General features: G+C 55.2%; 1 protein-coding gene across 1 annotated transcript; it reads left to right on the forward strand.

The window, feature by feature from the left end:
• Positions 1 to 2,482: 2,482 nt before the first annotated feature.
• LOC140645868 (SUN domain-containing protein 3-like) lies at positions 2,483 to 12,425 on the forward strand. Its single transcript, XM_072849346.1, has 12 exons — positions 2,483 to 2,589; positions 3,892 to 3,950; positions 4,639 to 4,835; positions 5,039 to 5,079; positions 6,687 to 6,858; positions 7,430 to 7,514; positions 7,907 to 8,022; positions 8,875 to 9,042; positions 9,537 to 9,629; positions 10,332 to 10,470; positions 11,416 to 11,499; positions 12,301 to 12,425. Exons 1-12 carry the CDS (start codon positions 2,483 to 2,485, stop codon positions 12,423 to 12,425), a joined length of 1,386 nt encoding a protein of 461 aa, XP_072705447.1.
• The last annotated feature ends 2,237 nt before the right edge of the window (positions 12,426 to 14,662 follow it).

Raw genomic sequence — 14,662 nt, forward strand, 5'->3', positions numbered from 1 at the left:
AGCCGGAAGTAAGCTGTTGAACAAGTCCGTCACTGCGGCACTACTCTGTCAGGAGTCAAATGCCGGAGAGGAAAAGGCAACTCATTTCTTCTTCTCATTTCAGAATGAGCTCTCCGGGTTCGTGAATTACATAAGGCTGCAAGTGCTGAGCAACTGGGGCCACCCAGACTACACCTGCCTGTATCGAGTCAGGGTGCACGGTGATCCTCCCAAAGACGGGGGAAAGGTGTCAGTTTCATCTGGCAATAAATTCCACTAATTTTCACCAAGCCGGGTTTGAGTCTGTTTTGCCTGTGACGCTAAGTGGTAAGAGAGCTCCCTGTCCTTCTCTCGACCCACGAGCTTATCGGAGACTTCAGGAGTATATAGCAAGATTTCCTTTATTAGAAGAAAAAAGAAAGATCAGTCACAAATATGCAGAAAGCCTGACATCCACATACTTGCTGCCTACACAGTAACATTAGCAAGGCCCTGCCTATACACAAAAGATGACCTTAAGGTACAGTTTTCTTACGCAGGAAGCAACTGGGCATCAACTGAATACAGCCATCACTTGTTACCTATTATTTTCACGAGAGGCACATGCTGCTGCAGCTTCTATCTTTCAGGCTGTTTCCTATGAGAAGATGGAAGCATGTTTTCTTGTAAGAAGGAAACCCTTAATTGGAAACTTAGTTCACGGCCTCATTTGCCTCCCTGTGCACATATCTAGTGAACAGGCCAGGAAACATTAGAGAAGTGATTAGCAAAGCAAACCCAGGACACCTCAAGAGATCCCGTAACTACACGCCTCTGTCTTTCCTTTTCACCCCCGAGTTCCCGAAGCACCAGGGCAGGAGCGGGCAGGGCAGTCGTGCGCTTGGGTCGCACCGGGAGGAGAGAGCAGGAACAGCGCTCTGGCGCCCGGGCTTAGTAACAACAATTTCTGCTCTGAACTGGGGCTTAGTCCATGTGCAAGTACAGTACTGATCCAGGTACGAAACTGAGGGTGTCAGTTAATCCCGGGTGCCGCATACACTGTACCTTCTTCCATCGCCTCCACTCGATTAATTGTCTTCCCGTCTCTTCCACCTCACCCCAGCTCAGAGAACTGCACTCTGGCTCAGGGCGGACTGACCCTGGCTAGGGTCGTCCCCCCCTCCTCACCCCGGCTGCCTCCGGCCCGTCTCTCCCCTGTTTCTCCTCAGGCCCCTCGCCTTCGTGCCCCCTGCCCCAGGCCAGTCGTGACAGGCCAGCACCGGCTCCGCTGATTGGCTCAGCCGTGGCCAATGGTGTGGCTGTTGCTGGGCGGGCACAGGCAGCCCGGGCCTCTCCTCACAGAGCCACCCTGCGCCTGCTGGCCCCGCCCCCCCCTCACAGCTCACTCCTCAGGCAGCCGGGACACTGGGCCTGCGGAGAGACGGCCTTCAAGAAGGGCCATTACACCTGGAGCTGTTCTCTCAGCAGCGCAAGCTGTGTGCACAGCTCTGCCGTCCCTCGGTCTGTTCATGGGGTCTGGACCTGCTCAGCGAGGGGGAGAAGGGAAAAGCGGGGGGGGGAGGGGAGGGGAGGGGAGGGGAGGGGAGGGGAGGGGACATGACAGGAGGGGAGGAGAGACGACAGGAGAGGAGCTTCCCCTTGGAAGTCTAGGGCAGTGACATTCCCGCCTGGCGTGCGGGGGGATGCGCGTGTGTCGTCTCATAAACCTGGCTGTCATCCAACACAGCATCCACTCTGGCAGAGCCATTTCTTTGTACAGTCTAGCTCTCGCCTTTCATCTGTGATTGGACAGGCTTCCTTTTGTCCTTTTGGGGATAAGGTAGCATGCTTTCGCCAACTCTGTTAGTAGTTTGTTCGGGGAGAAAAGCAAAACGTAAGGTATCTGTTACTAGGAAAGACCGGAGGACTCCAGCCTCTGAAGAGCGTTTGTAGCAGCAAACAGGCTCAGAGAGGCGTGCGCTCCCTTCCTCTCCTCTACACATGCCTACTGTCCCCTGGAATGCAGAGCACGGTGCCTATGGCAACAACTAGAGATGAACATGCAAGGCACCCGCCCCTTGTGCCCCTATGGCCCCTTGCCTTTCTCAGGCTGCAAGAAAAGAGCCACCAAGATGAACCTGAGCCCCCGCGAGACAAAGACGGAATGTACTTGGTGCCTGGCTTCAGGCCCCTCAGAAGGCCTTCCTTGTACAGAGTGTCAAAGGCAGCAGCTAGGAAAGGTTTCTTGTAGCTCCCAAATCTATCACTCTTCAGTGGGAATGCAAAGAGCTGCCCCCTTCGTCGGAGACGTTCTGGTTTTGTAGGCTTTCTTCCCTTGCGGAGAGGAGTGCAAAACCTGCTCCCTGTCAGGTTGGACTTTGCCTCGAAACGTGGTGCTGCCTTTTCTATTGTGACATCGCCCACCGCCATTGATGTCACAAAGCGTCGTCGGCGCTGAGGTAGACACAGCTGGGCATAAGATCGGGGTTGGCCCTGGGCCTTTGTCACTCTCGGTCTTGAGGGAATGGAGATCGCGGAGGTTTTGGCTTGCTCCCGAGCAAGCAGGATGCCTGGTGCTCGCACCTCAGCAGATACGGAGAGACAGCCGTGGAAGGCCCACGACCTGAACGGGTACGTTTGAAAAATCCTCCTCTCCTTTCCTCAAGTGTATTTTCCACCTCATCCGCTGGGGGGGGGGGGGTGGGGGGTGGACAGGGGAAGAACACAAGGGCAGCCCGAGAGCTCAGTCTGGAGGTGGTGGAAGGCAGCGGCAGTCTCTTCGGTCTCTTCCCAAATGCCAGGACTAGGCCTAGAAAGCAAAAGGAGGTCTCTGCGAAATGAGGGACGGGTCCATTTTGGATCGCACGGAGGGAGTCCCAAGCGGTTGCCCAGATACATGCTGCCGTAGTAATTGCGAGAGCTTAGCACAGTCCTGTATTGCGCTCTGCAGCACGGGTTATGTCCCTGAGCTTTCCTGGTTTTCCTTTCGACCCAAACCAGAAGGACACCAATGTTTCCTCTGTTGGCAGTGGATTTGACTTGTGTTCCTGACAGATGAGGTTTCCTTTGGAAACCTGGTCAGCTCCTCACCAGTGGTCTTGCCTTAGGAAAAGCAGCACAAGATCCTCTGAGGGGTGCAAGAAGTTTTCTAGTAAAACGAAAGGGGTCTGTTTATTCCTGATGAAGTGTACACTGTAAGCCTTTCGAGAGCCTCCTAGACCAGGCAGGAGGCGTTTCCATCTTGCAGAGCCGTGTGTGCTGTCTCTTGGCAGATCAGGCTTCAGGGGAGCAGGGCCTACCCACCAGGGTGTTTCTTTGGCGTCTCCTTGGTTCCCCACGGATTACGAGCACGCCTTTACATTCAACCCTCCCTCCCTCCCTCTTTCCCCAGTCTGCATTTGTGTGCATTTATGCCAAGAAAAGGGCCAGTGATAAGCCGGCTGCTAAAGAAATGCTGCTAGAGGGGACACTCACAACCCCTGCTGCCTTGCAGGCTGTTGAACTGTAGGGGTACAGGCTGAACCTTTTCTTGAGAGGGCGTGGAGAACAGCATCAGCACAAGTACCGATCGGATGGTGGGCGGGAGAAACAGACGTTCGTTATGTCCCTTCCATTTCCAAAGAATCCCTCTCCACCTCCACAGGCGTGAAGTATGGCCGCAGCTTTTGCTGCAACTCCTCCTCCTAGTCCAGAGTCAATCTGGAGCCCTTCATCCCTAACGAAACAGTGCCAATCGCTGCCGTACCAAGGGCCCCACGGGTGCAGTTGGTGACAACTCCACCACTGACTCGGGCTTGTGCGAGACCAAGCCAATCCTCCCGCCGGGAACGCCAGGTTCAAGACCTGCAGTCCCTACTGCTGCTCTCGAGTCTGCTGCTGAACTGCACGGGTACCGCCAGCTTCACCATCCTTTTCCTCCTTGCTGCTCCGCAGGAAAACGAAGGCTCTGAAGACGGTGACCCTGGCGCTGCTTGTCAGTCTGTTCTCTTTCGGTGAGTCTCTGTAGAGCTCAGACCTGAGGTTGGTGCTTCAGGAGGTCCCCATTTAGGAGGGCTCCATTCTGCCCTGGTCCGTTTCCCCTGCTGCGACCAGAGGAGCCCAGCTAAGAGCAGAAAGTCCCCAAGAGAGGTGTGCCAGTCCCCCTGCTTCAGAGGAACGGGTGTGGGGGCGAGGAAGGGGTGACTTGCCTTCCCCAGGAGGGCTAAGCCAGTTCTCTTGAGCTGTGGGAGAGGCAGTGGCTAACCTCGCCTGCCCCAGGCGACTGAGCAGCTTCTGCAGGACAAGGAGCATATTCCAGGGGAGGGAATGTCCGTCTGTTGAGGAGCCCCCACGCCATCATGACCTCTTGCAAAGACTACAAGAGGAGAGACCACTATGGCACCTGGGAGAGACACGCAAAGGGGAGCGGGCAGCCCGAGGCATAAGCCCAAGTTCTTAGACCAAGTTCTTAGTGTAGGGAGAACTTTGGTGTATGTCTGACAGGTGTTTACCGCGTGGGACAGCTTGGCGAACAAAGCCTCTGGAGGAGGACTGCAGCAGTATGCCACGCCTACATCTCCTCCTGTATTCAGCCTCTCCAACAGCAGGTGACATTTAGGTTTCTTCAGATCAAGACTGGCTCTGCCAGCGTAACTCCAGGGCATAAAGTGCCACTCATTTAAAGCCCGTGGCTAGGGCTAGGTACAGTAGCCACCCTGGCAGGTCATTCAGGTGAAGGTCAACTGGACCGAATACGTAAAAGAGGTGGCATGCACCTCTTGACCTATCGAATGAAGGCCCGACAAATGGTAGAAGGCTTTGTAGGAAAGATGATGTTTAACTGGAAGCCGTGCCCAAGTCAAAGAGGGGAAGCTTTCTGGAAGAAGACAATGCCCAGTGTGAGTTGTCTTCTGTCTTGCCTGCCGGTCCACAGCGGCGTTTCCGCAGTGTACGCTAGCGGAGCAGCCGAGCACAAACAGGCATGGTGTCTGCAACTCCTTGTTTCCCGTGGCTGTACAGAGACTGTTGTTGTGCGCTGCCTTTGTTTCTGCAGAAGGTCTGTTTCTGTCTGGAATGACTGTTCCCTTAATTGTCGTTCCAGGAGCGCTTGCACCTCCCTGGAGGGGACTGGAAGACTCGGAGGTAAAAACGATTTCCCCTTGACTAGACGGTTCTTCAGAGGAGCTCTGCCCCTCGGCCCCAACAGCACATTGTTTATGTCCTGCCTCACACAAACTTCACCTGGCACAGCTCCCTGAGCTTCTCCCATCACCCCTTCTTCCCTTCTGCCAAGCGGTGCGCTGTAGCTCCCCACGTCCATTAGGGGACTGGGGCCACCCATCCGTCCACCCTTTCGCTTGGGCTGGGCTGTTCGCAGCTCCACCTTCCTAACGCCTCAGAAGGGGAATGGTAGCCTTCTCCATCCTGCATCTGTTTCTCTCCCTCGATGCTTGGGAGTAGCTGCTAGGAGACACCTCTGCTGCTTTCCATTGCTGGGCTGCAATAGGGAGCCCCTGCAAGCAGCATTGGCCCCTGGAAGGAGAGGAGAGGCCAAGGGAAAGAGAGTCTTCTCTCAGGCTGAGGTCAGTGTAGGCAGCAGTTGCCCGTGAAGACCTTTGCAGGGGGGCAAGGTTCAAGTACTGAGGGCAGCCTTGCAACTGCCACAGTCAGGCGGAGAGGGAGAACAGAAGTGTATTTTCTCGAGCAAGCAGAAGAGGCTAGCCGAGGCAAGGAACATGTTATGCTAAGAAAGGAGAAGAGGGAGCCGCAGGAGAGAGGGGGAGGAAAAAACGGAGAGCCGAGATACTGGCAACCAAGCACAGGAAAGGCAACTGGGGCAGAGGGCTCTAGGCCTGGTCCAGGAGAGCTCTCCCCGTCTCCCTTAGATCGTGTCTCGCTAGTCTATCCCTAACGCAGAGAAGGAAAAGGAAGGAAGCGGCGAGAGGGTGGCAGAGGAACGCTGCAGTCACTATTAACCAGCACCCTTTAATGGACTGTTGGAGAGGGGCGTGCTGTAGGCAAAATGCTGCTTCTGATCCGAGTGGGACGGGAGGAGATTTTGGGGAGTGGCCCGGAGGACTGAGCAGGCCAAGGCTGTGGAGCACTGGGAGAGAATTAAAGGAGCGGGGCAGGGTGATTCAGTAGGACCAGTGTTCGAGGAGGGGAACAAAGAGCAAAACAGGGGAGAGAGCTGTTGCTGAGAAGAAGCGTTTGGCAACGGCAACCGCGTTCCCTTGCTCTTTGTGTGTCTTGCAGCCTTCTCTGTTTATGTCTGAGCTGCATGCGCAGCAGGAATTGGGAGATTAGACTGGGCAAACATACGCGGGATCGGCATGCTATGCCGCTGTTGGCTACCTCTTAAATTGCAGCAGCCTGCCTTGAGACATCTTTTAAAAGAAAAAACTGCGCACCTCTTGTTTCTGTTGGTATTTTCTATAGGAACTGCCACCCGCACCCCTTCAAATCTGCTCTTGCACGGCTTTGATGATACGTTGGCACTTGTGATAGGGAAAAAGATGGCTCCGGGCCATCTGAGACGTTCAGCAGTTCCCCAAAATGTGCCCGGGCAGCCGGGAAGCAGCTTCTCAGCCCGAAGCTCTGAGAACTTCAGAACTAACTCTCCCAACCGCTTATGACGTGGTTAGCCTGCCAGTCATCCAGAGCCAGGCTTCTCATCTCGCTCGCATCCCCGCGGCGTCCGAGAGGCCAGCCACAACACTTACAGTCTCTCCATTGCTCACTTTTTCTAGGCCAGCAGGGGACGAGTTAGGAGAAGCGCTGAGCGAAACCCTGACCCTGCAAGAACAGCTACGTAAGCTCCAGGAAGAGCTCTATCACCTGCGATGGAGCGTAAAGGATGTCGCCGAGCGTGCTCTCCAGGAAGCCTTGAAGCAGGCTAAGCTCCCAGGCTTTACCGGATGGGTAAGGGCATGCTGCAGAAGGCGCTACTGAGAGGTTTCTTTCCTCCCTCCGGCATGTTCCCTGTCATAGCTAGCCAAAAGGCTGGTGCTGCTGGAACAAGTGCTGTGCATTGCCACGCCTCCTTTTCCTGTCGCTCCACACTTCCTTATGGGGGAAGAGAGAGCCGTGACGGGAATGACAGTTGTGTTAGTCGTACCTTCCTCTCCGTCCAGATCTGGGGTCCTCCTCAAGGGAGGACCGGGAAGAAAGAATGGTCTCAGCAGTCCATAGTTACCCCAGTCCCATCTCAGGCCCAGAAGGCTTGTCTGTCCGTGCTGCCTGGCATGGGGCATCTCCATAGGAAAAGCCCGTTCCCGCAGCTTCAGCATTCAGAGCATTGGAGTGAGCAGCCCCTCCATTCTGATACCCGTCAATCAGAGTAGAGCAAACCTGGGAGGTTTCCGGGCAATTCCGGCGTTCCTTACATCTGAGTTTAACCTTGTCGCAGTTCACCTTGGCTGGCCGTGCAGGGGAGCTGCTTGCCCCGTTCCTTTTCCTTCTAACCGGCGCTCTCCTTTGTGTTCCTTCCCAGGCTGTTCAAGAGATAATCAATCACGTCTTGGAGAAGCTGGAAGAAAACCGAGTCCCGATGCCTGATTATGCCCTCAAATCATCAGGTGCCGTGACGCTGTACTAACAAACCCGTTCCAAAGCGCTCCCTTGTCCAGCTTGACAAGACAGGCATTGGAACGCGCCCAGTGGCAGGAGAGAAGGGGCGAGAAGTCAAGGGCCACCTCGTGCCCTAAAAATGTACCCACTGACAGAGTCTGTAACGGGCCAGACCACATCTGAAGAGCAGAAAGCCTAGTGCACATTCTTGTCTTTTCCCACGGCCCCTTACGACAGCTCGATGAGCGTCGTGCTGTGTGCTCCAGACGGATCATGCCAGTAAGAAAGAGGGGAATCCCACTGTAGGAGACGGATGACTACTTAGAAGCCTTTTTCAAGTCAACAGTGCAACGTTCCTCCTGACATTGCTCGATGATCGTGCTTGTGTTCTACTTTCCAGGGGCTGCTGTCATTCATTCAAGGACTTCTCCGTCCTTCAAGAATACGAAAGGAAAAGTCTTGTTGTTTTCCCTGCCGGTGCTGGATTACGTGAGGTCTCCGGAGCTTATTCTTGAGGTAGGAGCACCAAGAAACAGAAAAACAAAGGTGGGAGGGAGGAACCAAACACGCTGCTGAGAGTTGCCTTTACCCTTGTCTTTGCTCCTCGAAGCCTTCTTTTCCTGCCGCCTTCTTGCATGGACCTACTTGCCTCCTGTGTCTCCCTGCTGAGTAGTTCCTCTCCCAATGCGCCCCAGGTCCTCCACGCGAGCTTCTAACAGGCTAGCTCGGTCCTGCAGTCTTTGTCTTCCCAGTCACCGGGAAAACTGTCAGCATGGCACGGAAGGAGAACAGAAAAGGTGCCTGCAGAGGTCTAGAGTGTGAGCTCGCCCGGGGCTCTTAGTGAGCACAAGCAGGTGCTGAGAGCCTGCACTGCTGCAGGGCCCCACGTTGTGTTTGCAAGCCGTCCTGGCACTGCTGCTGAGCTGCCTGCACAAGCTGAAGAGCTGGCTGGTGCCAGCGGAAGGAGGTGGGACTGGATGAGAGGGAGCGATTGCTTCCCCTTACAGGAAGGGCTCATCCAGGTGGGGTCTTAGTCGCCACCTGCTCTGGGCAGGTGCCTTTCAGCCACACCACCCCTTGCTTGTTCTTGGCGAGTTGCTCCGGACCGGGAGAGGCCGGAGAGCTTCTACAGTAGCGCACCCAGCTCCCTGCCATCGAAGTGCTTCTGCGCTGAAGGGATCTGGTGACGCGTCAATTCGCATGACTGCTTCTCTGTTCGGTACCCGCAGGGTCCGACCGGAGGCAGTGGCTGCGGTTCAGAGCAGAGCTGATTGGCCAAATCAGTTCTTAATCCTCTGATGCTCCCAGCAGGAACGAGAGCCAGGGCACCCTTCTCCACGTCAACGTAGTTTCTTTTTCTCCTTTCAGCCTGAAAATCATCCGGGAAACTGCTGGCCCTTCCCAGGAAGTCAGGGACACGTCTTCATCAAGCTGTCGGTGACAATCATTCCCAGAGCAGTCACCATGGACCATGTTTCAGGGACAACGTTCCATGGAGACAGCATCTCCAGAGCTCCAAAGGACTTTGCTGTCTACGTACGTGATTTCTCTAGAGTGGGGGCGGGGGCAGTTCTAAGCAGGGGATGAGTACGGGTCAAAGAGTCCAGCGGCCTGCGGCTTCCTCCGGGCTCGCAGAAGAAACAAGCTCCTTGGAGTTGTATGCCTCTTTTATCCAATGTAGCCCTCAAAAGGAAGCTTCTGGGGCGAGATGGAACTCCAGGAGCCACAGGGAAAAGGAGCTGGCACAGTGCACGGTCCTAGACCCTCTTGGCTTCCCATCCCAGTGGGCATTTGTGATCCTCAGGTTACCCCCCTCTCACTGGGAACGTCTGCGCCTTTTCTGACTGGCAGCTTAGACGCGTTGAGTAGGCAAGCGTGGCATGCTACCTGGCTGCAGCTCCTTGTCTTCTCCTTGCGCTCATCTTCCTCGGACTACGTAGCTGAAATAAACCAGTACGTCATGGACTGAAGTGAAGTCTTCCTACGGTGTACCAGGCGCTCTTGTTTTCTCCACCCCCGTCTCTCTCTAGGGCCTGAAGGAAGAACATGAGGAGCAGGGAACGTTCCTGGGACAGTTCACTTTCCAGGCGGTGCTGAATCCCAGTCAGACCTTCCAGCTGAAGGTATGGGGACAAAGAGGGAGGAGAATTGTAGGAGAGGAGGAGAAATGCGGTTAGCCGGGGAGAAGCTTCCCTGCCAAAGGGCTATAGGCAGCCCTCTCCTTGAGCGCGTGCCACGCTGGCCTTTCTTCTGCTTTAACTTCCCAACGGCGCGTGCCTGGACTGCCATTCTTCTTCTCTTTCGTTTTCGGTTGAAGCTTCAGCACTTACAGCCGCCGCACTTGAAGCTGAAAACAGCTTGACTCTCTGGACTCCAAGTGCGTACAAGTGGCCACATCCTGTAGCATGCACTGCTGCTGGCCTGCTAGTTCAAGACTAGAAATACTGGGCTTTCTGAGGATTCTGTTGTTGCTGGTAGCGAGTAGTGCCAGGGAGGCCATTCTGTTTCAGTGGCTTTCTAGAGAAGGCAACAGGACTTTATACTAACACCACTGGCTCGTCTGACTGTGGAAGCATGTGCCTCAAAGCCGGCAAGAAGGCCTTGCCAAGCTATTTGCTGAAGCTTCTGGTACCTGCTTCTTCCTTTACTATTCTTATCGGCAAGTGAGGTAGAGCAGGACAAGAACGTCTTGACCGCGATAGGTCAAAAGACCTCGCAGGCCAGCCGGAAGTAAGCTGTTGAACAAGTCCGTCACTGCGGCACTACTCTGTCAGGAGTCAAATGCCGGAGAGGAAAAGGCAACTCATTTCTTCTTCTCATTTCAGAATGAGCTCTCCGGGTTCGTGAATTACATAAGGCTGCAAGTGCTGAGCAACTGGGGCCACCCAGACTACACCTGCCTGTATCGAGTCAGGGTGCACGGTGATCCTCCCAAAGACGGGGGAAAGGTGTCAGTTTCATCTGGCAATAAATTCCACTAATTTTCACCAAGCCGGGTTTGAGTCTGTTTTGCCTGTGACGCTAAGTGGTAAGAGAGCTCCCTGTCCTTCTCTCGACCCACGAGCTTATCGGAGACTTCAGGAGTATATAGCAAGATTTCCTTTATTAGAAGAAAAAGAAAGATCAGTCACAAATATGCAGAAAGCCTGACATCCACATACTTGCTGCCTACACAGTAACATTAGCAAGGCCCTGCCTATACACAAAAGATGACCTTAAGGTACAGTTTTCTTACGCAGGAAGCAACTGGGCATCAACTGAATACAGCCATCACTTGTTACCTATTATTTTCACGAGAGGCACATGCTGCTGCAGCTTCTATCTTTCAGGCTGTTTCCTATGAGAAGATGGAAGCATGTTTTCTTGTAAGAAGGAAACCCTTAATTGGAAACTTAGTTCACGGCCTCATTTGCCTCCCCTGTGCACATATCTAGTGAACAGGCCAGGAAACATTAGAGAAGTGATTAGCAAAGCAAACCCAGGACACCTCAAGAGATCCCGTAACTACACGCCTCTGTCTTTCCTTTTCACCCCCGAGTTCCCGAAGCACCAGGGCAGGAGCGGGCAGGGCAGTCGTGCGCTTGGGTCGCACCGGGAGGAGAGAGCAGGAACAGCGCTCTGGCGCCCGGGCTTAGTAACAACAATTTCTGCTCTGAACTGGGGCTTAGTCCATGTGCAAGTACAGTACTGATCCAGGTACGAAACTGAGGGTGTCAGTTAATCCCGGGTGCCGCATACACTGTACCTTCTTCCATCGCCTCCACTCGATTAATTGTCTTCCCGTCTCTTCCACCTCACCCCAGCTCAGAGAACTGCACTCTGGCTCAGGGCGGACTGACCCTGGCTAGGGTCGTCCCCCCCTCCTCACCCCGGCTGCCTCCGGCCCGTCTCTCCCCTGTTTCTCCTCAGGCCCCTCGCCTTCGTGCCCCCTGCCCCAGGCCAGTCGTGACAGGCCAGCACCGGCTCCGCTGATTGGCTCAGCCGTGGCCAATGGTGTGGCTGTTGCTGGGCGGGCACAGGCAGCCCGGGCCTCTCCTCACAGAGCCACCCTGCGCCTGCTGGCCCCGCCCCCCCCTCACAGCTCACTCCTCAGGCAGCCGGGACACTGGGCCTGCGGAGAGACGGCCTTCAAGAAGGGCCATTACACCTGGAGCTGTTCTCTCAGCAGCGCAAGCTGTGTGCACAGCTCTGCCGTCCCTCGGTCTGTTCATGGGGTCTGGACCTGCTCAGCGAGGGGGAGAAGGGAAAAGCGGGGGGGGGAGGGGAGGGGAGGGGAGGGGAGGGGAGGGGAGGGGAGGGGACATGACAGGAGGGGAGGAGAGACGACAGGAGAGGAGCTTCCCCTTGGAAGTCTAGGGCAGTGACATTCCCGCCTGGCGTGCGGGGGGATGCGCGTGTGTCGTCTCATAAACCTGGCTGTCATCCAACACAGCATCCACTCTGGCAGAGCCATTTCTTTGTACAGTCTAGCTCTCGCCTTTCATCTGTGATTGGACAGGCTTCCTTTTGTCCTTTTGGGGATAAGGTAGCATGCTTTCGCCAACTCTGTTAGTAGTTTGTTCGGGGAGAAAAGCAAAACGTAAGGTATCTGTTACTAGGAAAGAGGGGAGGACTCCAGCCTCTGAAGAGCGTTTGTAGCAGCAAACAGGCTCAGAGAGGCGTGCGCTCCCTTCCTCTCCTCTACACATGCCTACTGTCCCCTGGAATGCAGAGCACGGTGCCTATGGCAACAACTAGAGATGAACATGCAAGGCACCCGCCCCTTGTGCCCCTATGGCCCCTTGCCTTTCTCAGGCTGCAAGAAAAGAGCCACCAAGATGAACCTGAGCCCCCGCGAGACAAAGACGGAATGTACTTGGTGCCTGGCTTCAGGCCCTCAGAAGGCCTTCCTTGTACAGAGTGTCAAAGGCAGCAGCTAGGAAAGGTTTCTTGTAGCTCCCAAATCTATCACTCTTCAGTGGGAATGCAAAGAGCTGCCCGCTTCGTCGGAGACGTTCTGGTTTTGTAGGCTTTCTTCCCTTGCGGAGAGGAGTGCAAAACCTGCTCCCTGTCAGGTTGGACTTTGCCTCGAAACGTGGTGCTGCCTTTTCTATTGTGACATCGCCCACCGCCATTGATGTCACAAAGCGTCGTCGGCGCTGAGGTAGACACAGCTGGGCATAAGATCGGGGTTGGCCCTGGGCCTTTGTCACTCTCGGTCTTGAGGGAATGGAGATCGCGGAGGTTTTGGCTTGCTCCCGAGCAAGCAGGATGCCTGGTGCTCGCACCTCAGCAGATACGGAGAGACAGCCGTGGAAGGCCCACGACCTGAACGGGTACGTTTGAAAATCCTCCTCTCCTTTCCTCAAGTGTATTTTCCACCTCATCCGCTGGGGGGGGGGGGTGGGGGGTGGACAGGGGAAGAACACAAGGGCAGCCCGAGAGCTCAGTCTGGAGGTGGTGGAAGGCAGCGGCAGTCTCTTCGGTCTCTTCCCAAATGCCAGGACTAGGCCTAGAAAGCAAAAGGAGGTCTCTGCGAAATGAGGGACGGGTCCATTTTGGATCGCACGGAGGGAGTCCCAAGCGGTTGCCCAGATACATGCTGCCGTAGTAATTGCGAGAGCTTAGCACAGTCCTGTATTGCGCTCTGCAGCACGGGTTATGTCCCTGAGCTTTCCTGGTTTTCCTTTCGACCCAAACCAGAAGGACACCAATGTTTCCTCTGTTGGCAGTGGATTTGACTTGTGTTCCTGACAGATGAGGTTTCCTTTGGAAACCTGGTCAGCTCCTCACCAGTGGTCTTGCCTTAGGAAAAGCAGCACAAGATCCTCTGAGGGGTGCAAGAAGTTTTCTAGTAAAACGAAAGGGGTCTGTTTATTCCTGATGAAGTGTACACTGTAAGCCTTTCGAGAGCCTCCTAGACCAGGCAGGAGGCGTTTCCATCTTGCAGAGCCGTGTGTGCTGTCTCTTGGCAGATCAGGCTTCAGGGGAGCAGGGCCTACCCACCAGGGTGTTTCTTTGGCGTCTCCTTGGTTCCCCACGGATTACGAGCACGCCTTTACATTCAACCCTCCCTCCCTCCCTCTTTCCCCAGTCTGCATTTGTGTGCATTTATGCCAAGAAAAGGGCCAGTGATAAGCCGGCTGCTAAAGAAATGCTGCTAGAGGGGACACTCACAACCCCTGCTGCCTTGCAGGCTGTTGAACTGTAGGGGTACAGGCTGAACCTTTTCTTGAGAGGGCGTGGAGAACAGCATCAGCACAAGTACCGATCGGATGGTGGGCGGGAGAAACAGACGTTCGTTATGTCCCTTCCATTTCCAAAGAATCCCTCTCCACCTCCACAGGCGTGAAGTATGGCCGCAGCTTTTGCTGCAACTCCTCCTCCTAGTCCAGAGTCAATCTGGAGCCCTTCATCCCTAACGAAACAGTGCCAATCGCTGCCGTACCAAGGGCCCCACGGGTGCAGTTGGTGACAACTCCACCACTGACTCGGGCTTGTGCGAGACCAAGCCAATCCTCCCGCCGGGAACGCCAGGTTCAAGACCTGCAGTCCCTACTGCTGCTCTCGAGTCTGCTGCTGAACTGCACGGGTACCGCCAGCTTCACCATCCTTTTCCTCCTTGCTGCTCCGCAGGAAAACGAAGGCTCTGAAGACGGTGACCCTGGCGCTGCTTGTCAGTCTGTTCTCTTTCGGTGAGTCTCTGTAGAGCTCAGACCTGAGGTTGGTGCTTCAGGAGGTCCCCATTTAGGAGGGCTCCATTCTGCCCTGGTCCGTTTCCCCTGCTGCGACCAGAGGAGCCCAGCTAAGAGCAGAAAGTCCCCAAGAGAGGTGTGCCAGTCGCCCCTGCTTCAGAGGAACGGGTGTGGGGGCGAGGAAGGGGTGACTTGCCTTCCCCAGGAGGGCTAAGCCAGTTCTCTTGAGCTGTGGGAGAGGCAGTGGCTAACCTCGCCTGCCCCAGGCGACTGAGCAGCTTCTGCAGGACAAGGAGCATATTCCAGGGGAGGGAATGTCCGTCTGTTGAGGAGCCCCCACGCCATCATGACCTCTTGCAAAGACTACAAGAGGAGAGACCACTATGGCACCTGGGAGAGACACGCAAAGGGGAGCGGGCAGCCCGAGGCATAAGCCCAAGTTCTTAGACCAAGTTCTTAGTGTAGGGAGAACTTTGGTGTAT

The sequence above is a fragment of the Ciconia boyciana genome, unplaced genomic scaffold, assembly GCF_034638445.1.
Source record: "Ciconia boyciana unplaced genomic scaffold, ASM3463844v1 HiC_scaffold_40, whole genome shotgun sequence".
Taxonomy (NCBI): Eukaryota; Metazoa; Chordata; class Aves; order Ciconiiformes; family Ciconiidae; genus Ciconia; species Ciconia boyciana.